Consider the following 25,334-nt stretch of genomic DNA (forward strand, 5'->3'; position numbering starts at 1 on the left):
GAAGGCTTCCTAGTGGTACCATCTTTGGGGAAAGTAACCTGAGTGAGATTTTAAAGTGTAGATGTTGTACAAATAATATGATTAAAGTTAAGGATGTAAATGTTTCATGATTTTTTAAAAATTTATTCTTTTTAATACATATAAAATATATTTTTGAAAAGGCACCTAATCCATAATAGAATTTGGATATTCTTTATGTGACAATGGTGTCTTACAATTTTATTACCCATAGTAAGAGAGATACTCATAATTAAATGCAGTTTCTTTCTCTGAATTTGTTCTTGGTTTTAAATCTTTAGGTCTAAAGTTTTAACCCTTTGATACAGTGGTGCCAAACTTTTTCATTAAATGAGAGGAGAGTTTTAAAAAATGGCATTGTTAAAATGCGAAATTATACAGCATGTCTTGACAATATTTGCATACTTATATATTTTTAAAATATACATAACATAATTATTAATAGAAGTTTTAATATTTTCTGCTGCTGTGCAGTGGGTTGCCTTGCTCTCCTCATGGTGTGGAGACCACTATTTTGCAGGTGGCATATTACTTTTTTGCATTTGCTGCACTGCCACTAGGTGGCAGTGGACACCTTAACTGCCTAGCAGTGTCCATACAGGAGCTTTGTCCCAGATCCTCATTTAGAAGATCAGTTTAGCAAACCTTTTTCACATTGTTAACTATTAAAAAGACACTTTATGTAGAAGTAACATATATTCCTGAAATACAATTCAGTGTCTTCCTCATTAACTCCTAATCCATATATTTTTCTTTTTTTTCTTTATTGGTCAGTCTCACCTTTTAGCCTAGATGCTTTCCAATGATGTGTTCTCAGCTTCATGACTGCTTGACATTAGAGGCCTCTAGGCCCCCTATTTCTCAACTATTTTACCTTGGTGAGAGCTCTCTGCTTTTTATGTAATTAAGGGGAAGACTTTAGTTCTTTTAGTTTTAAAATTAACTAGAAATGCTGTTCAGTGAGAATATTAAAAACTCTTTTCTCTGACAGTTGTCCTTAATCAGAAGAAGATAATTTGTCTTTTGACTGCTTTTTGAAAAAGAAGGGAAACAGTCCCCTTTATTATCTGTTTACTTAGTACATGTTCTTAGGATGAGTGTAATTTCAGAAATGGAATAATTAAACTTTACTAGATATGATTTGAGTATTTCCGTTACCATATCTTTCATAAACTTTATTTAAAAATGACTCTGTGCCTTATATAACTTATCACTTTTTTGGTCTGTCACTTTTGAAACAAATATTTAATTGGGCTTTAGAACATTATTTTAAATTTATTTCCTAACATCTTCAAACTGTAAATGACTCTTGTCAACAGAAATATCCAAATGCCTAATCTCTTAAATGTGTAAAAAGCCTTTTTTCTAAATTTTGAAAGTTATTCGTAAGTAGTTCTTGAATGATGAACTGTTGGACTGCAAACTAAGAGAACTGATAAATTGGTAAAGAAATAAAATATAACATTTGTAAAGTTAGCACGATCAATCACCTTGTCATTTAACTTTTGTGAAAAAAGTTATAATAGTTAATAATAGAAAGAGTAGTGGAGTAGGAACCAAGATAGCAGAGTCCACCTTTCCCTTTGTCACTAATTGTGTGACTTTAGACAGGTCACCTGACTCTTCTTGTCCTTAGTTTTTATCTATAAAATGAAAGATTTAGAAAAGCTCTTTAATTCCTAGCTAATATCAATTTTCTGTACATCTCTGTAATCTGGATTTTTCTATGTAGACTTAATTAAATAATGTTTTAACCAGTACTAATGAAGTTCATGTGTGAGGACACTAAGGAGCTAATGCCACAGCCTTATGAACGGCTTGGTGAATGCATAACAATATATCCACACCTGATTTTGGGGTGGAGAGAGGAGGGGAAACTTTGGTACTCATTCTGCGTATCACTTACATTTATTCCTGTCTTCTTCATCCTTGAGCTTTCTTCAGAGTTGGCTGAGTTATTTTCTCTAGCGAGTTATAAATCAGGCTTATAAGAACCTTAACCTTATTGTTTCCCAGAAAAGAATTTACTGGTTTGGATAATTTAAACTATTAACCTTACCAACTCTATACCATTTAGGACATCCATAGTATAATTGGTTACTTTTATGTAAACTGAAGTAGCATCAAAATGTTTTTATTTTTGTTTTCTTCCTAAAAACTAATTATAATTTTTAAATTTTTGTTTTCATTTTTTTGACATGCCACATGGCTCGAGGGATCTTAGTTCCCTGACCAGGGATCGAACCCTGGCCCCCTGCAGTGGAAGCGTAGAGTCCTAACCATTGCACCGCCAGGGAATTCCCAGATTTTTCGTTATTTTTTAATGGTGAATCTGGTTGTTCCTTCATTATTACTATCTGGACACCTATTTCAGGAAGGATGACATGAATAAAGAGAGTGCCTAACTCTGACTTACCTAAATCTGTCTCAAGGAAGTTCTTTAATGTTATTAAGTGTAAAGATAGGAGAGTAATAATTTGCAACATCTTAATTTGGATGGTGTTGCTGATGATTATTGGTAATGATAAACTATAAGAGGAGAGAAAGCAGAAAGGGAAGAATGAGAAGTGAAAACATATCACTAGATTAAGTCTATGAAAATGTTAGTATCACCCAATTCAACCCTCTAACGCTCAAATTCTGGATATTTTTAATAAGTCCCTTATTTTGTGAAACTACAGTGAATTCTGAAATCTTGAATCTGAACCAATTTGAAAATCCAGTTCTTTATCTACTATTTAATAAGCCTTCTATATTGTTTAACTAACCTTTAACTTTTGATCCAATTATTTTCAGATTATTCCTTGACACTGAATCAGCTTTTAAAGGTTTTATCCGTATTGTTCACTAGCTTCCATTTTTTCCAAGAAGAATTTTTATTTCTTGCCAATATGAGCAACTTCCCATGGAATTTTGTGTGAAATTATAAATAGAACTTTAGACATTTACATATTATACTTATGTAATTAGACTTTGAATATTAAGGGAAAATAGCTGAATTTTGCACCTCTTTCAAAATTGTTTGTCTGATAAAGTGGCAGATGGCATTTATAATTTTATTTTAACTCTATTTTGTCTTTAATAGTAGAGTTGAGGGAGAGAAAATTAGTTATATATAATTTCCCATATAGGTAAATATTTTATTTCAGACAACTTTTATGAATAGGATGCATTTGAGGTTTTCAGCATAATTGAAGAATTATAGTCAAGTTAGCATTTAGTGATCACTCGATATACATTAGCCTGTAATGTCTTGGGATTTCTGTCTGCCGTTCTATGCTTGCGTTGGGGATTCCACAGACCACTCTTCCAGTTGGTGATTCATTAGGGCTCACAGGACTGAGCACATAGAGGTACTCATGGCAAAGATTTATTACAGTGAAAGGATATAAAACAAAAATTAACAAAAGGGAAAGACACATGGGGTTAAGTCTGGGGGAAACTACACACAAGCTTCCAAGAGTATGCTCTCATTGGTCACAGGGGATATGCTTAATGTCTCCAGCAATGAATTGTTGCAACACACATGAACTGTTGTCTAAAGAAGCTCAGTGCCTAGGGTTTATTGGGGGCTAGTCACGTGGGCATCTTCTGTCTAGGACATACCAAGATTCTAGACTCCCAGAAGGAAAGCGAGTATTCAGCATAAACCACGTTGTTAGCACAAATAGTTGAGACACAATGAGCCCATCTTATCAGGGGATAATGGGAACCCTCTTGAAATCCTTGATCCTAGATGCCAGCTAAGGGCCAACCTTGCAAAGCAGGCCTTTCTAAAGATAGCAGCCTCGGGCCTGCTATGTTGACTGTTTCTCTGCACAGTAGTGATTATATTTTATACAGTATTTTAAAAGTCGTCATTAATATCATCTCAGAGGGATTTGGTCTAATAGGAAGTTATGTCAGAGAATCATATGTTAAAATGGGATCTCTAAGGAACATGTGTTGCCCTTTGGTTAAATTTTTTAAGGAATTTTTAAGATGAATATATTTCGTGCAGACTCTCCTACTTTTAAGACCAGAATACTTTTGTGAATTATAAAACAAATTTTTGTGTGCTGCGTTTAGTGTCATTCCTGAAGATGCTATTAATAATACCTGAAGATGCCTGAGATCTTTTTACTGTTGATCCTTGTGGAAGATGGAATGTTTTGAGAATTTTTCTATTTTAAATTTTTGAGCTCTGTACTTCTGCTAGCCAGAGTGTATGCATAATAATGGGGAGAATACTACTAGACTTAAGTATGACAGTTTTGGAAAAAAATGGTAGTAATATTTGTATAAATTTTTTTTCATCATAGACTAATAAAGTTGAAATAAAGAAGTAAGACTAGACTTCTTTACTAGATTTAAAACAAAGTAGATCCTTCTTTTACTCATCCTATGTAATATATATCACTTTACCAATGAGTAATGTGTTGGATGTGAGGCTGTTATAGTCAAAATTTGATGGATCAGATCAATTAAATTTAAATTCTTGTTGAAAATTTATATTCATGAGATTTAATGTTATAAAAAGAGTTTGCTTTGAAATAATGTATCTATGCTAATTTGTTTAAGAATTTATTATAGTTGAGGTCTGTCCCGATGGGGCTTTTTCTGTAAACCTACGTCATTGGAAACGCCTCATAGATTAACTGCGTGGTTTCCTTTACTCATAGAACTACCTGTTAGATCTGTGGGAAAGAACTACAAGACAGAGCTGCCAAGTAAACTGTGAAAAACCTAACAAACTTTTTATCTTAGGTATTGGCATATCCCAGTGATCTGTACTGTTCTAGGGTGTGATGGCTTAGGAGTGAATATGATTTGAACCTAATACGTTTTTAGAGGGTGTCAAATTCAGAACGAGGCAGATCCATCTCCTGACGCTAAACATGGTCCTAAAGTAAATTGCTTGAGGAAATTGGATCCCAAAGATTACAGGTGGGGAATTTTGAAGTGTGTCCATATTTCATTGGAGATCAAAGAAGCCTAACTAAAAGAATTGTGGGCTGACTCACATGATAACTCCTTTTTGAAAGGGCTGTTTTATCTTGAAGATTATGAGTTTGGAGGAACTAAGGTGATTGGCAGTGGAAAGAATCAGAACGTGTGAAATTCCTTAAAAATTTATTGACTTAAATAACTTTGTGTTACACATAATAAAAAAAAGAAAACCCTTTACACTTTGTGCGGAAAGTCAGCGTATATTTTTGGCTCGAAGTGTCTCTAATGTTTTCTGTGGAGGGAATAATAACATTTATCAGTTATAGTTCTGATGTGCCTTAGACATAAAAAATTGGGGGGGGCGGTGGCTGCTCACCTTACGAAATTCTTTTGCCCTTGCTCTGTTTTGGGCATATGCATCTGCTTTGCTTTCTCTTTTGCTTTTTCACTTCAGGTAACTGATGGTATAATCTGTAAGAAAGTTATATGGAATTAAAGACAGACACTTAAAAAAAAAAGAATTTATTATAGACTTTGGAAATATAGGAATTTTTGAAATTATAAAAAATTAACATGCAGGTTTAAAATTTAAATAATTTATAGTAATGAAGTGGTCCTACCGCAGGAAAAATATATTTAAATTATAAATTATGATTGTAATAATTGTTATCTTAAATTACATCCCTTTTATATTATTTTGACTTTATTTGCAGGTCCTAATCTACCCATGGCAACAGTTGACATAAAAAATCCAGAAATTACAACAAATAGATTTTATGGTCCACAAGTCAACAACATCTCCCATACCAAAGAAAAGAAAAAAGGAAAAGCTAAAAAGAAGAGATTAACTAAGGCAGATATTGGAACACCAAGCAATTTCCAGTAAGACAGTTCTTTTATTATTCTTATCTTTACTTTTGATTTACTCGTTTCTGCTCTTGATTTTTTAAATTGTTAGAAAGTTTGGTTTGCTTTTTGGGAGAACCCTTATATTTATCACTTGCATACCTCTTTAGCTATAAATTTTGTTGGAGTTTTTTAAAGGCTATTGCTCAATAGATGTTTCATTAATCTTAGTTTATTTACTTTTCCACCCATGAGAAAAGAAAAATTAGAGTTGTTTTTTCAACTAATTGTTGGACATGAAAAGGAAATCTCACTTTTCCCTATAAATGATATTTGGAAATTGCCTAAAGGCATTGTCCTAATCTGTTTGGGCTGCTAACAGAATACAATAGACTGGGTAGCTTATAAACAACAGAAATTTATTTCTCACAGTTCTGGAGGCTGTGAGAAAGGAAGAGGCAGGCAAGATTCGGTGTCTTGTGAGGTCCCACTTCTTGGTTCATAGACAGCCATCTTCTCACTGTGTCCTCACATGTTGGAAGAGGGCGAGAGAGCTCTCCAGGACCTCTTTCTTAAGGGCACCAATCCCATTCTTGGGGAATCCACTCTCATGACCTCCCCAAATCCTCATCTCCAAGAACTATCACATTGGGGATTAGGTCTCAAGATAGGAATTTTCGGAAGACACACTCAGTCTATAGTAGGCATCAAACCTTTGGTATTTATTTGACATTTTTCAAGCATTCTCTTATCCATTATTTCATTACTTCATTACAAAACTCCTGTCCTCTCATACGTATAATGCTTGTGTTCTTATGCTAGTTTGTCAGTTAAGGAAATGGATACTCAGAAAGATTGTGTAAAAATGCTACGGCTCAATTAGTAGCAGAGCCTGGGCTAGAATCCTGGTTTCTTGACTACTTGTATGGTTTTTCCCTGAATATGGTTATGTCTATGAGAACTGTTAGTTCAGGCCAAAAATTCACTGAGTGGATTGGATTTCATATATATTAGGTTTTTAATACCATTTATGCATTTTATTTTTCTATATTTTTCTATCTACTGCTTTAGGCACATTGGACATGTTGGTTGGGATCCGAATACTGGCTTTGATGTAAGTGTCTTTTCAAGCCATAAGCATTATTATTCTAAATATGTGGGAATGTCATGGCCTATCTTTAGACTTTTATTCTTATTCATTTTTGTTAACTCTAGTGTTTATTGGAATGTGCTTGTATTTATGTTCATATTCCACTGAGGTTTTAAATCATAGACTGTTCTATCATTGATGGCTAAGTCTCTAAAGAGAAAGTTTTTTTTTAACTCCTTGGCTTTATCTACTATAATGTAAAAACTCTATGTTTTGAAAGCCAAGAGAAGAAAATTATTTCTGCAGAGTGATCTTTCGAGGGGAATATATGCCAAATTACTGGAAAGTACTATAATAAAATTCTGAATATCCAATTGTTAAAATTATCTAGATCTTTTTATTCTATTCTTTTTGGCAATTTCATCATTCATTAATTTATAGCATTGTGAGCAAAATAGTTGGAACTTGGTTACCTAAGTTACGTATTTAACATTTGGCAGATAATCAGGGTTTGGAAAAATTATTTGAAAAGAAATATTATTTGTGATTGGGGTCAAAAATTATTTTGGTTATTTTTGTTAGAACTACAATGTTAACACCACAATGTTTTTGAGTGCCTCTTTGTGTTGGGCACTGTACAGGGTGCTTGGGTCATAAAGAGGTCCTTGACCTCAAATTTTCAAATGATTTACTTTTTTTGTGGTATTTGTGATTATACCTAAATCTTATTTAGGACAAGGTGGAATAGTAGGTGAGCATTAGAGATGTCTGAGTCATGAAAGGATTAGTAAAACTTTAAATGAGATGCCTTCTTTTTAAAGGTAGGGAACAAAGAGATGAGATAAAATATAAAACCTCTTCTTTGTTCTTATCTTTTCTATTTTTTGTAAGACAGTTTAGTTAGCATATAAATAATCTAACTATATTAAAAATTTATAAATATAAAAGAAAATAATTTCATAAAGGGCATAGATATGAGAATAATATTTCAACTTGCTATTGTAAAAAATTTGACATAGGTTTTATAGTTAGCAGTTATTTTGTCTGTTGTAGCTGAATAATTTGGATCCAGAATTGAAGAATCTTTTTGATCTGTGTGGAATCTCAGAGGCACAACTTAAAGACAGAGAAACATCAAAAGTTATATATGACTTCATTGAAAAAACAGGAGGTGTTGAAGCTGTTAAAAATGAACTACGAAGGCAAGGTAACTTTTATTTCTATTCAGGCATTCTGATTTTTTTTTTCTTTTGAACCTTTTGAGGTCAGTTTCATGGACGACAGCTACATACATTCACGTGAACCTTCCTTAAGCAGAATGTTCAAATTTATGGAGAACTAGTTTGGCCCAGTGTACTGTGTTTTACATTATTTCAGTATAATTGAAAAACTTGTCAAGGCTTTCCTTATTATTAAAAAGTCTTACATTAAATTAATGAAAATTCATACAAAATCCTCTGGCTATTTGTTTTAGAATAAAAAATAATAGTTGCGTAATATTTCACTTACTGAATCTTAAGAGACCACTATCAATGTTGTTTTTATTACAATTCAGAAGTAGTAATTTAAATATAATCATGAATTCTGTAATGTATAATAAGCATTTTCAGAATACAAATAATGAAAAATCTATTTATTTTGAAATACATCTTTTTTCTTGGCTAAAGTATAAAATTTGTCATTTGGTACCTGAGAGCACAAACAACTTGCAGCCTTTTAAGATCTGATATTTTATTTAAATCACCTTGTTTTTTGGTCATATCTTAATAATTATCACAATAAAATGCAAATACAGTTAATTCTGAGTTTTCTAATATGACTGTTATCTTTTTGCCACCTTATTCATTTGGGGTTACTTTTCTTCTTCCTAGTCTTTGCATACTCATGATAGATAGTGTAGCAAAACAAAAAGCTCCAGTTAATCATAGCATTCTTCTGAAGAATTTAACTCATTTTCAATTAGGTATTTGACTTACCTGTATCTTTTTCACTGCTGATGTTCATTCATTCATATATTCAGTAAACATTGTTATGTCAGCACTGGTCTCTACTCAGGATATTTAGATATAAAGGTACGGTTTCTGCCCCCAGAAATCTTAGTCTGGTGTGACAACAGGTATATAAACAAGTATACAGTCATAATTACTGTTGTGGAAACACAGTGCTACTTCCACTGAAACTAGTATGATGCTAATTTATCTTATTTCATGGAAAGATTACATTTCCAAATTCTGTGGATTTTTAATAAAAACATCTGGGGCACAGCAACATTATTGTTTTTTAATGCGGCCAGAATGAGTTGTAGTTACAGTTAGTATACAGATGATGGAAGGTCTTGAGGACCCCTAGTTTGTTCCTTGACTCTCTTTTTCTCCACTGTTACCACTCACCTTCACCTTATACCAAAATATTTTCAGGGTCTCTCTGAGTTCTCTGAATTTATAAGTTTATAAATACTCTTGACATTTGTTAGTCCATACTGCTGCCCTCTCACCTGAATATCTGTAACTGAGAGTTGTCTGTATTAATTGAGTTTGTTTTTTAAACTTATTATTACTGCTTTTTATTCTAATTGCTTTTAAAACATCAGATTAGGCAAGGTCTTTCCTCAATTAAATTACCTAAAACAAAAAATATTCACAGGCATTACATAAAACATGCTTTGGGAACTTATACTCAAGATTCATATACTCAAGAATCTAACTCCCAGTTTGAAACCTTTCAGACAACCAAGATTGATTTTATAGAAGGTACATTTTTTTAGAGGAAGAATAAAAAGATTAATGATTTTTATTAAGGAAATGTTTTCAAGGCAAAACATATAGTGTGTTCAGAAGTATGAAAAAAAATTAGAGACAGAGAAGTTTATGAAGTTATCATAAAAATACATTTTGTAAAACTTAAATCTCTTGAAATTTATTTTGTAAAATCATGTAATCAAATTTGTAAAAAGTAGGAGACCTTGTGTATGTTTTTGTGTGGGTGTCTTTGCAATTGTTTGAAGTCCATTAATTTTTAATAATCTGTTCTTAGGTCCACCACAGTGGAGTGGTATGTATGGGGGATGTTATTTGGCCCAGTGTACTAAATTATGCATGTGTTTATTTTCAAAGAAGCTACAACTCATTTATCCTGCCTCCAAATCTAACATCCAGTAAGGTTTTCTGCCTTCTATTCAAACTAATGTTTGGGGCTGTGTAACTAATGTTACATAGATGCTAAAGTAAAAAAGGAAGTTTATTTCTATATGAGTCAGAGCTCATATTTCATCTGTAATTTAGATAATTTTTTTGAAATTCTGTGGATTACCTCTTAACAGCACCACTGTTTTTATTATTACTTAATATACTTATTTTTAGTGATTGCTTTTCACACTTGGCATTATTTCAATAACCTACATAAAATATACTTATATTTTTACATTAATTTGGGGCAGTGGGGAGGACTAAACATAAGCAAACATGCAGTTATAAATGACTATTCAGAGAGTTGCTAGTATTCCCATAAGTTTAAATTTGTCTTGAATAATACTTGCCTGGTTTACTTCATCTTCATGAGAGTAGTTTCCTGAATTCTATAAAACTACATTTCTTTTAAATATTAGTTATATTTATATTATTTTACAATTTCTGCTTATAATTCCCTTAAATAAATATCTAGAGTTATCTACCAATTACTCTTAATATTAATTTGATCTGAAATAATATCTGAAAGTTAAGTATATCAACTTTTCTTTATAGTGCAGCATCAAGACGGGGTTTTTTCCATAAGCCTCAGTCTTTCCTCTTTTCTAACTAAGCTTTGATAGTAAGAACAGTTTTATTTGTTGTAACTTTTGTGTCATGCTTTTTACTTTATGTATTTATTAAATATCTAAGAACTATCATTGTCATTCTGATTCTGGTGTTTGTGTGACTCAGTTTTGAAAATCTGTAGGCCGCCAGACTTTCTCACAGTGGTGTGTGATCTGCTCAGCAGACATTTTTGTGCATGTGAACCTAATTAACTAACGTGCCGTCTCTCCTCTCCTCCTGTTTTAATTCTTTCACATTTTTACCTTGGTATGATATGGCATATGTTTTGCATACTTTCCTTTTTTTATGTAGGCATAATACAGATTGTAAAAATAGAAAGTTGGTAATAGATGTTTTCCTCATGAAAATATAGAGATGTTTCCACTCACTTTTCAGATAATAGAAATGCTGAACTTGTGCTGTACCCAAACTTGGTGCAGTTGATAATTTATTCACTATCAATTAAGGCTCTCCCTTTGCCTGAACAATAATTTACTGTCTCCTTGAATGGGTATTAGCTGAATCCCAAATTATTCCAATAAATGTGCTTATTCCCAGTTCAAAAGAACTTTAAATCTATCTATTGAAGAGATACATCATTGTACATAGAAAAGATTATGGTTCCAGAGTCCTTGTGAAACCACAGGAAATGATGGACTAATACCTTTTCTAGTAGAATAGAGTGGGTCCTTTTCCTCTTGATTAACAAACAACTAAATCATAAAAATGCTAGTTCAGAAAACATTGTTTTTTGAAATGTAAACCTCAGCTGATTAAAATGAAATCTTTGTATCTGCTTGAAGGATTTGATGTACTATCTTATTCAGGGAGTGTACATAATATACACATGCCATATCCTCTTGGTTTTACCCTGTTATTACAAATTATGTTAGGAAAAGAATTTGGTTTTAGCAAGTTTAAATCTCCTTGCCTTGGATCTGGTGAGAAAATTAGGTGAACCTTAGCTGCAACACCCAGATCTCCAGTATGCCTTGAGTATAAATCATAGGAACTTCCCTCAGTGATGGCCTGTATCCAAGTAGGATGACTGTCCTGTTTGCAGCTATATATTATTTCCAGTTTTAAAAGTTTCTATGCCAGGAGACAGTACCCTTGTGAGCTTTGGCCTTTCCGTATATTTCATCTAATGTTTATGACTATATTTGATAGCATATTTTAGAGTGTATTTCCCATGATAGTCCCAAATAAAATCAGAAGATAATGTTTGATTTCCTTTGAACTGAGGGGGGCTTTTTCTTCTCTGGTATCATTGCATTATTGAGCATCTGAGCCTATTATTATTTGAAATTAAGGTAGGTATTTTGATTATATAGATTGTAGAAATATCCATCAATAATATATTAGTTTGTACCAGTAAAAACAAGTAGCTGTTATGGGTTTTAGGATTTCTTTATTCCTAAAAATAGTTGTTTTTTCTAGTCACTCTTTAAATGAATGGAGAAATAATGAAGTTCATTATTATGTAAGTTTGTGTATGCTGTTGGTAAAATCATGTCTCTAGAGATGTGATAAATTTTGTACTTTGAATTTGTTTCTCTATTTTAGCTTACATATTCCCTTAAGTAAAATAAGAATGTATATGTCATAACTACCAGGATAATGTTAATATTTTATTAATAACTTTAATTTTACAGTGTTTAGAAATTCTCAGTTAATTTGTTAATGGATAAGTAGTTGAACATTTCAGCTGAGCAACCAGCCTCCCTTAATGCCATCACTGGAATTGCTGACCATCTTTTATTAATGTAGTACAACAGATACAATATATACATGATATATTGTATTATATATCACTATAATATATATTTATTACATAACTTGTATTATATATTATTATATGTTCTATACATGTAAAAATGTAGGACAATATAAATTACAAATGTAAGTTAGGTGACAGATTTACATTGTCAAAAAGTTTGAGTTTAGCTCAGATTAACTTGAATAAATTCTAATAGATTATACTACATTAACTATTTAATTCTGAATGTAAATTAATTTTATAAAACAACTAAATATACTTGATTCTTTAAAGAGGGAAGGTATCCATTAATTTTTATGAAAATGTAAAATGTCGCTTATTGCCCAAAGTGTTTGATATCATTGTTATAGTTTTATTATTATTACATAAAAATGTGTTTATCCCCTTACCTTGATAAGTGGTGCTGATTCCTAAAAACTAAATTCTATTTTAGCTAGTATGTTTTTCAGGATAGACAAGGAAGGCGATCTTCAGGCCGAGTAGTCCCAAACAGAGTTGTAAGATATCATCTGTGCCCAGATATCTTTGTAAAGTAACATACAAAGATGAGGCCTCTTTTTTCCCCCTCATATTGTTTTTTTTTAATACATGTTGAAATGAGCCGATTTTTCAGTATCATGTTTGCGGGGTGGGGAGGGAAAGCATGCTTTTCTTTTTTTCTGTTTTCATTGCAGCACCACACTCCCCCGCCGCCTCCCCACAGCTCTGGCCCTCCTCCCCCTCCTGCCCGGGGAAGAGGGGCTCCTCCCCCTCCCCCTTCAAGAGCTCCCTCGGCTGCGCCGCCACCGCCGCCTCCGTCCAGGCCAGGTGTCGGGGTGCCTCCGCCACCGCCAAACAGGATGTACCCCCCCCCTCCTCCGGCCCTTCCCTCCTCAGCGCCTTCCGGGCCGCCGCCACCTCCTCCGCCAATGTCGGTGGCGGGGCCGGCGGCACCGCCCCCGCCGCCTCCACCTCCCCCGCCGCCGGGGCCGCCACCTCCCCCCGGCCTCCCTTCCGATGGTGACCATCAGGTTCCAACTTCTGCAGGAAGCAAAGCAGCTCTTTTAGATCAAATCAGAGAGGGTGCTCAGCTAAAAAAAGTGGAACAGAACAGTCGACCGGTGTCCTGCTCTGGAAGGGATGCGCTTTTAGACCAGATACGGCAGGGTATTCAGCTGAAATCTGTAAGTAATCTGTTCCTTTCGGTTTAGAGTGCCTGTCTTAGTGGAATTTTTAAGCAATTATAAGACATCTTTGGAAAAAATTTTTTTACTTTTTCTCTTGGTGTGTGTTTTTCCAACCCTTACATACCCTAAAATGCGTAAGTTTATACCTTTACCTGTGTGGTCCATACTTCTGTATCAAAATATCACCCCAGAAAGTTCCCTCATGCCTCTCCCTTCTGATTTCTATCACCATAGGTTTAGTTTGCCTATTCTAGAACTTCATATAAAGAATATTGCACTATGTTTGCAATCTGTCGTTCTACACTTTTAAATAAATTTTAAAGAAAAATCTTTATTAAACTATACAGAAGTAAAAATAGCCCTGTTGAAACCAATTGTAATCATTTTGGCAAAGTCAAACCATTAACTTTATGAAAACTAAACCATATTTTAAAGTTTCTGTGTCTGAAATTTAGATGAGTACAGAATCAGACTCCACAGAAAATTCAAAGAGTTCTAATTAGAATTTCTATAGTGACAGATAATTTTGGATTCTCGGAATTGGTTGAGGTCATCGTTTCATCTTCCAGAGCAGAGGTTGGCAAACTTTTTTTTTAAAGGACCAGATAGTAAACATTTTAGGCTTGCAGGCCATATGGTATCTGTTAACAGCTGCTCAACTCTGCTATTATACCACAAAAGCAGCAGCTGTAGACAGCACATAAGTGAGTGGGCATGATTGTGTTCTATAAAGCTTTATTTATGGACACTGAAATTTGAATTTCATGTAATTTGCACATATCACAGATATTCTTCTTTTGTTTTCTTTCAACCATTTAAAAATGTGTAAAAAATCATTCTTAGCTTTAAAAAAGTTATACAAAAACAGGGGACAGGCTAGATTTGGTCCATGGCAGTAGTTTCCTGACGCCTGACCTAGAGCCTAACCTGGCTAACATTCACATGCTTCCTCTGGGCCTTTATGTGTGGTCTCTCAGTTCCAGGAGGAACATTTGCTCTGCAGGGCTTCAGGCAGGTTATGGATGGTAGATTTTTCTATGAAGTAAATGGAGCTGAAAGGAGATTTTAATTGAAAATTATTTTGCAACGTGTAGAGAATTATGATAACTTACTAAATCTCAGAAGCTTTAGCTAGGAAGAGAATGTTGGCTAGGGAACACAGCTAATCGAATGAAAGCATTTAAACATCAACCTAGCACAGATTTAAGAAACTTCTTTAAAATGTGTCTACACCTTTTCTTAATATGTATTCAGGATGATACTTAGATCAGCCTGTGAACAATCACCTCTGCTCCCTCTCCCCATTTAGTTCAGACTACAGGTTTCTCAGGAGCAGTTGAAGAACTTTGAATAGTTGTTGGTGGGGGGAATTATTGTCAAAATGACCACAGCCCAGGTGAATAGCAGATTTTAATGGGGTCATATACTTTAGAATTTCAAATATATAAGTTGACCCTTGGACAGCAATGGGAGTTAGGGGTGCCAGCCCCCTGAACAGTCAAATCTGTGTATAACTTTTGACTCCCCAGAACTTAATTACTAGTGGCCTACTGTTGACTGGAAGCCTTACCAATAACATAAACAGTTAATTTAACACATATTTTGTATATGTATTATATACTGTATTCTTACAACAAAGTAAGCTAGAGAAGGGAAATGTTATTAAAAAAATCATAAGGAAGAGAAAATACATTTATAGTACTGAACTGTATTTAACGATGCTGTAAGTAACGATGCTGTAAGTTTACATCATCTGTTTACAGGATGAATAATCTATCTGTTAGTACCTACATCAATTTGGTCAATATTGTCTTATTAATATAATACAGACACTGTAGATGTTATATGTAATACTAACAGTAGACATCAAAAATGAAAAGAATGTGAGAAATTTATATTTATTTACACGTATAATAATTCACGCAGCGTTAACAGAGAGGCAGCCATATGATTGCTTTATAGTAGCCTAGCATATTCTATGTGGTTGCTTCACAGTAGCTAGCCTATATACTAGTGAATGAATTGCTATAAAATTTTTATGGCATATGTTAGTACAGTCATATTCATAATACTGTATTGGGAACATTGTTATATTTTTTTTCAAAAACCACTTGCCTGTGAAGGTAGGCAGATACGCAGTTTCTCCAGTTACGAGAGAGAGGGGCATACTGTATGGTAATGTAGTTCTTCAAAGGCAAAGTTGTAAAACAGTAAGAAAACTAACACAGTATTAATTTTATATTAAATATCCCTCACCTTACGCCTATGTAAGGAGCGGCTATCCACTTCAACTCTTACACACAGTGTTCTACATGATGAATACTTAGGTGATGATGATGATGACACAAAAATATTTCATACAGTTCTTGCCATATACTTATTAGATTTTCACACAGAGACACATACACAACAGATAAATTTATTAACTGTACAGCATGATGATTACTATTCATTAAGTGGAAGTAGGTCATCGTAAAGGGCTTCATCCTTGTTGTCGTCACGTTGAGCAGGCTGAAGAGCAGGAGGAGGAAAAGGAGGTGTTGGTCTTTCTTGCTGTCTCAGGAGTGGCCTCAATGGAAGAGGTGGAGGGAGGGGTAAGGGGAGGCAGGAGAGGCAGGCATACTAATTTTATAGAGCTATATCATACTGGGTTGGCCAAAGAGTTTGTTCGGTTTTTCCCGTAAGATGGCTCTAGTAGTGCTTAGGTTGTCTTTAACTTCATTCAAAACAATTTTATTAGATTGTATTGTGACAGCTGTCATATCAGCGTGCATTAAAAAAAAAAACTTACCAAAAATTGGTGAATTTTTGTGTAGCCGTTTTAATATTGAAAATGAAAGAAAAACAACATTTTCAGCATATTATGCTTTATTATTTCAAGAAAGGTAAAGACACAGCCGAAACGTAAAAAAAGACTTGTACAGCGTACGGAGAAGGGGCTGTGACTGATAGAATGTGTCAAAAGTGGTTTGCGAAGTTTCGTGCCAGAGATTTCACGCTGGATGATGCTCCACGGTCAGGGAGACCAGTTGAAGTTGATAGCGATCAAGTCAAGACATTAACTGAGAACAATCAGTGTTATACCACACTTGAGATAGCCGACATACTCAAAATATCCAAATCAAACGTTGAAAATCATTTGCACCAGCTTGGTTTATGTTCATCGCTTTGATGTTTGGGTTCAACGTAAGTTAAGCGAAAAAAACCTTCTTGACCATATTTCCACATGCAATTCTCTACTGAAACATAACGAAAACATTCCATTTTTCAAACAAATTGTGATGGGCAATGAAAAGTGGATACTGTACAATAATGTGGAATGGAGGAGATTGTGGGGCAAGCAAAATGGACGACCACCAACCACACCAAAGGCTGGTCTTCATCCAGAGAAGGTGATGTTGTGTATATGGTGGGATTGGAAGGGAGTCCTCTATTATGAGCTCCTTCCAGAAAGCCAAACAATTAATTCCAGCAAGTACTGCTCCCAATTAGACCAACTGAAATCAGCCCTTGACGAAAGCATCTGGAATTAAGTCAACAGAAAACGCATCATCTTCCATCAGGATAATGCAAGACTGCATGTTTCTTTGATGACCAGGCAAAAACTGTTACAGCTTGGCTGGGAAGTTCTGATTCATCCTGCATATTCACCAGACATTGCACCTTCGGATTTCCATTTATTTCGGTGTTCATAGAATTTTTTTAATGAAAAAAAATTTCAATTCCCTGGAAGACTATAAAAGGCACCTGGGACAGTTCTTTGCTCAAAAAGATAAAAAGTTTTTAGAAGGGCTTCCCTGGTGGCTCAGTGGTTGAGAGTCCGCCTGCTGATGCAGGGGACACAGGTTCGTGTCCTGGTCAGGGAAGGTCCCACATGCCGCAGAGCGGCTGGGCCCGTGAGCCATGACCGCTGAGCCTGCGCGTCTGGAGCCTGTGCTCCACAACGGGAGAGGCCACCGCGGGGAGAGGCCCGCATACTGCCAAAAAAAAAAAACAAAAAAGTTTTTAGAAGATGGAATTATGATGTTGCCTGAAAAGTGGCAGAAGATAGTGGAACAAAAGGATGACTGCATTGTTCACTAAAGTGCTTGGTGAAAATGAAAAATGTGTCTTTTATTTTTACTTGAAAACCAAAGGAACTTTTTGGCCAACCCAATAATTCCTTGTTTTAGTTTTAGTACCCATATCATAGAAGGGTCCATGTTGTAAAGGAAGTCAAACGCAGTCTTGAATAATCCAAGAACCCTTCTTCCAGATTGTGTCATGTCCATTTGTTTTCCTGGCACTGCTTCTTCTACATTTTCTTCATCATCATCTGGCACTGGTTTGGAAACACTCATCTTCATCAAGTCATCTTCTGTTAATTTTTCTGGTGTGGTATCTGTTAGCTCTTTTATTTCTCCAAGATCCATATCTTGAAACTCTTCACCACCACTGCCACCACCCCCCGCCACCTTTTTTGCCATATCAATGATCTCTTTCATGATTTCCTTGCTTGGCTCTGTTGTAAATCCTATGAAGTCATATAGAACATCTGGACACAGTTTCTCCAGCAGGAATTTATTGTTTCGGGCTTGATGGCTTTCACCACATTTTCTGTAAGAACAATGGCATCTTCAATGATGTAATCCTTCCAGACTTTTCATGATGTTCTCTCTCTCGGAGTTCTCTTCTATAGTTGACAGTTCTTCACATAGAGTACCAGGTGTAATGAGCCTTAAAGGTCTTTATGACCCCCTGATCTAGAGGCTGAATTAGAGATGTTGTGTTGGGGGCAAGTAGACCACTGTGCTGTTGAAGTCATGGGGTTCTGGGTGGCCTGGGTGCTCTCCAATATCAAAAGGACTTTATAAGGTGGTCCCTTACTGGCAAGGCACCTCCTAACTTCAGGGACAAAGCACTGATGAAACCAATTCAGAAAAAGTGTTCTCCTTGTCCAGGCCTTTTTGTCATCTAACCAAAAAGACTGGCAGCTGGTGTTTATCTTTTCCCTTCAACAAGAGTTAGCAAATTTATAGATAAGGGCAGTCCTGATCGTAAACCTGACTGCATTTGCACAGAACAGCAGAGTTAACCTATCCCTCCTCAATCCTGGTGCTTAATTCTCTTCCTTACTTATAAGTGTCCTTTGTGGCATTTTTCTTCCAGGGCACTTCTAGGGCACTTTCGTCTACATTTAAAACCTATTCAGGCAGATATCCTTTCTCCTATTATTTTCTTAATGGCATCTGGGAACTCCTCTGCTGCCTCTTGGTCGGCAGAAGCTGCTTTTCTTTTAAAGGCAAACCTCTTTCTAAAATTATCAAACCGTCCTTTGCTGGCATTAAATTTTCCAGCTTTAGATCCTTCACCTTCCTTTTCATTTAAGTTGTCATGTAATGACTTCACTTTTTCTCAAATCATTAGAGTCTATAGGTATGCCTTTCTTATAGCAATCCTGCATCCACATGGAAGCTGCATTTCAATATGAGATATAAAGTTATTTCACAAAAAGTGCAAGGTTTTTGCACCTGATGATATAGCTGCAGCGATGGTTTCATGAGTTTCTTGTTCTTTTTTTTATTATGGTCCTTAATGCCGGATTCATTTATCTTGAAACAGTGGGCAGCTGCAGCTGCAGCCCTCAGTCTACAATACATATCACACAGTTCAGCTTTTTCTTGTAATGTCATGACTTCTCCGCTTCTTGGGAGCACTTCCAGCATTACTAGTGGTGCTTAGTATGGGTCCTGTGGTTTTGGTCAAGGTTTGCAGTATTGCACTAAATACAATGAAAAATACACGAGAACTGCGAGAGATCACTTTTTACTGTGATACGCAATTTATTGGAGGGACGAACTGCTCACGCTAATAACATCACAGGGAGTGTTAAGCGTATACTCACAACACTTGAGCATACTGAAATAGCAGTAGGAGGTGGGTACAAAATTATTACAGTAGTACAATGTGCACTGCAGTCAATCTTATGCAGTTATGATTTAAAACTGCATCTTTATGTTTGTTTACGTTTCTCTCAACAGGGAATGGTGCCGTGTACAGTCGGTGTATAAGCTTTAATAAATTCTATCTTTTTATAATAGATACTTGTATATATTTTATGGTAGTAAATGATAAAATAGATGTGTATATATGTTTTATGCAATCATGACATATCTAACTTTTTCTTAATTTTTTCCATACTTCTAGGCAGTGTGATTCATCTGTAAGTTTTTTCAAATGTAGCTAATCTTTAAAAAGTTTTCCAATATATTTGTTGAAAATAATCTGCATATAAGTGGACCCATGCAGTTCAAACTCGTGTTGTTCAAGGGTCAACTATGTGTGTGTGTGTGTGTGTGTGTGTGTGTGTATGTAATTATTTAGTATAGCTGTGCTATTTCATTTTTAATTATACCAGTATCATCCCAGGGACAAAGTTAACAAAATGACTGTTCTGTATAAACGACTGCTCATTTTCGTCAGAGTGCACATACAGCAATAGTTTCTAAATTGTACTTTTTTTTCTAAATCTCTACAAACTTCCTGTAGTCTCTTTTTTAATGAGTGTTGGAATCAGGGATTATTTTATATAGAAATTAGATTTTAATGAGACCCCTTAATATTGATTTTTTTCCCCCAAATGTAGTTTATATTAGGTAAAGTAGTTTAGTTAGGGATAGTTAGTTGCCTTGTGAGGTACATTTTGAAAGCTACGCATCTGATCTCCTCCTCCTACATGATATGAGAAGGAAGGTTCATTTTGAATTCTAGTATATATATTATATATTGTACATATTTACATTATAACTTTATATTAAGTATAATATTTAAAGTTATAAAGCCTATTAGTAAAGCTGAGTTTTTCTAGGAAACCATAAGTCTCTTTGATTGCTCTTAGATATCCTAAAATGTTCTTCTCTCATAACTTTAGGAATCTAAATACTACCTTAGTTTTGTAAAATGATGTCCTTTTATAATCGTTTTAAAGTTTCTCATCAGCCAAGGCTTTGTGTACTAGAATGAACAGAAGTAACCCAGCTGTAAGGGCAAGTATTATTTAGGAAAAAGTTTGACTGTTGTATTAAATTTGGAAATGTATTAATGGCTTATACATTAAGGAGGGGAAATGTATCTTGGAGATATTAAATTTGGAAATGTATTAATGGCTTATACATTAAGGAGGGGAAATGTATCTTGGAGAATTATTTTAAGGCAGCAATTTTTTTTCTTCTTAATTTTGTTAATCCTATTCTAGGCTTGATTGTTTGCTTTTGTTGTTTTGTTTTGTTTTAAAATAATAAAGTGATTCTAAGAGAAAGATTTTCTGGAGACAGAGATTTGTTGCTAAGGATGTGTTACTAAATTTTGCTGATTTTCCTTTCCAAGGTATCTGACGGCCCAGAGTCTACACCACCGACACCTGCACCCACTTCAGGAATTGTAGGTGCATTAATGGAAGTGATGCAGAAAAGGAGCAAAGCCATTCATTCTTCAGGTATATTTGCATGTGTATATATATATATTTAATAAATTTGAATATTTGAAGTTCTGCTTCTCTTTTTATTCTGTGACACAGTCTTTGCTAGATTTTCCCCTGCTATTGAATAACTTATTGATGTAGGTTCTAGGATATATTTTAAGTTGTTGCAACTGTGACTAGTCTATTTGAAGCTTAATGGATGTCAAGACACCACTGTCATAATCATAAATTGGAAGAACAACTTTAGCAAAATGACAATTTTGTTTCCTGAACCAGAAATACTAATAGAATGCCTGGCAAACAACTTGTAAACAAGGCTGGAGAGTCCTGAATCTCATTCCTGTGACATTCTTGTGACATAAGAAATTTAGGTTTCCCTGATTTGCAAGAGTTGGGGCTGAGAAATGAGATAATTTATACTGTTTCTAGGGTTTAGTAAAGAATCCTAAAGTTTTTTGTTTCCTCTTTTTTTTTTTCCTAAAAGGGTTATTTGAATAAACTAGTACTTATTTGAGGTTATTAAACATATGCACACCACCACGTAAATGAATATCACTTTTAAAAGAGAGAAAGAATATGGGTTTTGCTGATGTGATGGTTGAGGTTTACTGGAGAACATGATGTACTAGAAGCAGATCTTTGTTCTTATTAAATCTATTACTTACTCCCTGTAGTGGACCTCAATTCTCCAGTTTGTTACATGTAGAGAATTCATAAATCAGATGATTGATATGAACAGTAAGTAAATTAATATGCAGCTAACCAGCAGTTTGCCTAGCACATAGTAGGTGTTCAGTAAATGTTTTTTTCCTTCTCTTTCTCCTTAAGGACGTGGGTATCTAAGATCTTTTAGCAACATTTGTTTTTCTTAAATAGGCATTTTTATTTCCATACCGTGTTACAAAGATAGGATAGGTTAATTCAGTCCACAAATATTTATTGTGGAATAATAATAAAATAACAAAACAACAAAAATTCCTACCTTCATGGACCATGCATTCTAGTGAGAAAGAGAGAGACAATAAATAAAACAAATTAGAAAATATGTATATTAAATGATGATTATGTACTAAGGTCAGAAATTAAGCAGAAAAGGGAGATATAAGGACTAACAGGCCATGAGAGGGAAGTTCATTTTGAAATAGGATAATGAGGCCTACCTAAGATGTCATGTGAGAAAAGACCAGATGGAGTTCAGGGAGTAAACCATGTAGAAAACAGGAAAGTGCGTACAGCCGGTACAAAGTTCCTGAGGTTGAGGAGCAGTGCCAATCAAGGTCAGTAGGGCTGGAATAAGAGAGCAGGAGAAAGAAGAAGGAATGTAGTTTGAGAGGTGGCAGAGGGTCAGGAGTAAGGCTTTGGAAGCCATGAATGTGATGGGAAGCCACTGGAAGGTTCTTAGCAGAGGAGTGGCAGTGATCCAAGCTAGAGATGATGCAGGTTTGAATCAGGTTGGTAGCGCCTGAGAAGTGGTTGGATACCAGTTATACTTTGAATATGGAGGTCATTGGGTTTGCTGATGGATTGGAAGTGAGGTTTGGAAAAAAAGGAGTGATGGATAACTCTGAGGTTTTTGAACTGAGCAGCTGAAAGAGTGAAATTTTCTTTAACAGAGTGGGAAAGATTTAGGAGTAGCAAGTTGGAAAGGAAGGATTAGGAATTTGATTCTGTACATATTAAATTTGAGATACTTATTAAAAAATTAAAAGTAGATTTTGAGTAGACATTTGGTTATGAGTCTGGAATTCAGGGGAGAGATGTGAACGGTTAATATAAATTTGCATGTCATTAAGATATACATGGTATTTAAAGTTATGGAACTGGATGAGATCATCAAAGTGGGTATAAATGGAGAAGAGAAAGTTTAATGAGTTCGGAGCACTGGAGAGTGTGGTATCTTAGAAGTCAGGTAAAGAAGTGTTTGAAGGAGGATGGAGTGATCATCTGGGTCAAGTGGGTGTGATGGGTCAGGAAAATGAGAACAGAGAATTGAGCTTTAGCTTTAGCGACGGTAGGTCCTTGGTGACCCGGAAAGAGCAGTGTCAGTGGGTTCGAGGGAGAATAGGGGGAAGAAGAGGAGATTAGGTACTGGGACTGCCTACTCCGTTTCCTTTATGGCTTAGTGCTGATGCGGTTCCCACCTGTCACTGGGATTATAATTAAAATTGGTAGCCAAACAATGTGCTGGTTATATTTTTTACAACTTTTCTTTAAAGACAGTCATTGAAGGGGCCTTTGTTGGGTTTGCAATATGTGAGCCTAAAATTCAGAGAGATCAACTCAAATGTGATTTTACATATAAAGAAGCACAGGTTGAAACTGGTTACATAGATACTTAGGAACTAGAGCCCAAGTCTTCTTAGTCATGTTCTAATCTTCAACTTACTATCAAATACTCTTTAGATGTATTTTACTGATTCATTTTAAACCATTTTAGTAACTAGATTCCTCCAGGTTTGTGTTTTAGAAGCTGAATAATTAGAGAAGTTCCCTAAGAATTATGAAATGTCATTTGATTTATACATATGTTTTAATTGTTTGTATTAATGATTCTCTTCTAGATGAAGATGAGGATGAAGATGATGAAGAAGATTTTGAGGATGATGATGAATGGGAAGACTGATCTATATATTATATATATATTTTTAAGGTGAAATACTAAACACTGCTTTCTGTCTATGGATTCTGTAAAATTATCATGTAAATGTTCTACCAATTTGCTGTATATTTTTGTTGCCTTTTTTGCTTTTTTTTATTAATCTGTGCAATACCTCATTTAATCTGTAAGGGTTTGTCATAATCCTCTGCAAAGCTACTCCCTGTTACTGTGTGCACGTTTACACCAGGATGCTCACTTAATTTGTGAATATTTCTCATTCCATCAACAAGGGAGTTTAAATATTATATGTGAGACTGACAAAAACCTTAATGTAATTTAGTTATAATGCCAGAAGGAAAACACTATTTTCATACCCTACTTTTTCTGTACCTAAATTTTCTTATTAAAATCTAGTATAGCACTACATTCTTTTTTAAGTGATGCAAACTTTAGTTTATTTAGCCCCTTCATTTCGAACACATGCCACATGAATGTTGAAGCTGATACATTGCACAGTTCTCTAGACATCACTACACTGATGCAGTTTCTCAAATTTTAGCAATATGCGCTATGTAAAATCACTACAGAGATGCTAGTTGGGAAAATGGTAACACACCTCTTACAGCAGTATTGACTGTTACTGTACAGGTGTGGTATTTGGAGGCTGGAATCATAAGGAGCCCTTGCATACCTATGCTTGACTGAGGTTATTTTTGTGCTATAGCAAATGTGGCAGGCTCTTTTAGGCAAAAAATTTTTAAATATTTTTGGTACTATTCTGAAACAAAAGTTGTTAAGGTTTGGGGATCTTAGAGATAATTTCGTTCTACATGAACTGAAGGAGGCTATACATTGTGGTTACTTCAATATTTGGTTAAATATACTGTAAAAATCAGAACATCATAAAAGTGGTGTGGAATTAAGTATTTTTATTTTGCAGTCTGTATAGATTGAGGTATTCAGAAATACCAGACATAAAAATCTTACCTATTTGGCAAAGGTATACACTGTAATGATGAAACTATTATGCTGTTTTCTTAAAGTTTGATAATTTCTCAAGATTTTTGTCAAATGTCAGGTGAAGGGTTACATTTTTCTTAAAAGATTGGTGGTCCCAATGTCAAATTTCTTGAAATACAAAACTGAATGACAGATTTAAGAAAAAAAAACAAATAAAACTTTACAACCTGCACATTTGTTACGTATGCTAAATGATACACGATGCCTCTCTACAATACACTAGTCTGCCTAAAGGTGGTGGTTTCATATTTATAGCATTAATTATCATACCTACCTACTTTAAAGTTTAGGTAGAAAAATTATCTGATTTACATACAGACACCTATTTTTCTCACATTGAGTCATACTCAGAATGTAGTTCCAAATGTATTTCATTACTATAGTCACAATATCCAACTAAAAATTAAGCTGTCTATAATTGTACCGACCAAAATCTGGTGTTGGCATGATCTTGACAGGCTGGACCTGCAAGATGTGGCTTGAATTTTAACCAGTTATCACATAATCTCTAGTGATAATGCGTCTAGTTATCATGAGAAATAATTTAAAAGGTTTTGTTGCTGAAAGCAGTAAGTGGTGCAGTAAAACAGTTAAGTTATTCAAAGAATGTTACCTACCTTGCAGGAATAATTT

General features: G+C 34.7%; 1 protein-coding gene and 1 non-coding gene across 2 annotated transcripts in view; both read left to right on the forward strand.

Annotated features, from left to right (window-relative positions):
* WASL (WASP like actin nucleation promoting factor) overlaps window positions 1-24,873 on the forward strand; it is a 65,279-nt gene extending 40,406 nt beyond the window's left edge. The window contains exons 6-13 of the mRNA XM_024757781.1: window positions 5,661-5,829; window positions 6,865-6,907; window positions 7,937-8,090; window positions 9,917-10,037; window positions 10,990-11,020; window positions 13,132-13,620; window positions 20,989-21,097; window positions 23,644-24,873. Coding sequence (XP_024613549.1) covers window positions 5,661-5,829; window positions 6,865-6,907; window positions 7,937-8,090; window positions 9,917-10,037; window positions 10,990-11,020; window positions 13,132-13,620; window positions 20,989-21,097; window positions 23,644-23,705 — 1,178 coding nt within the window. The 3' untranslated portion in view covers window positions 23,706-24,873. The remainder of the gene's footprint in view (window positions 1-5,660; window positions 5,830-6,864; window positions 6,908-7,936; window positions 8,091-9,916; window positions 10,038-10,989; window positions 11,021-13,131; window positions 13,621-20,988; window positions 21,098-23,643) is intronic.
* On the forward strand, window positions 4,590-4,720 carry LOC112408277 (small nucleolar RNA SNORA18). The gene has a single exon (XR_003004922.1). It is a non-coding gene; the product is annotated as a small nucleolar RNA SNORA18 (small nucleolar RNA).
* Window positions 24,874-25,334: the final 461 nt, after the last annotated feature.

The sequence above is a fragment of the Neophocaena asiaeorientalis genome, unplaced genomic scaffold (assembly GCF_003031525.2).
Source record: "Neophocaena asiaeorientalis asiaeorientalis breed wild unplaced genomic scaffold, Neophocaena_asiaeorientalis_V1.1 scaffold116, whole genome shotgun sequence".
Lineage (NCBI taxonomy): Eukaryota > Metazoa > Chordata > Mammalia > Artiodactyla > Phocoenidae > Neophocaena > Neophocaena asiaeorientalis.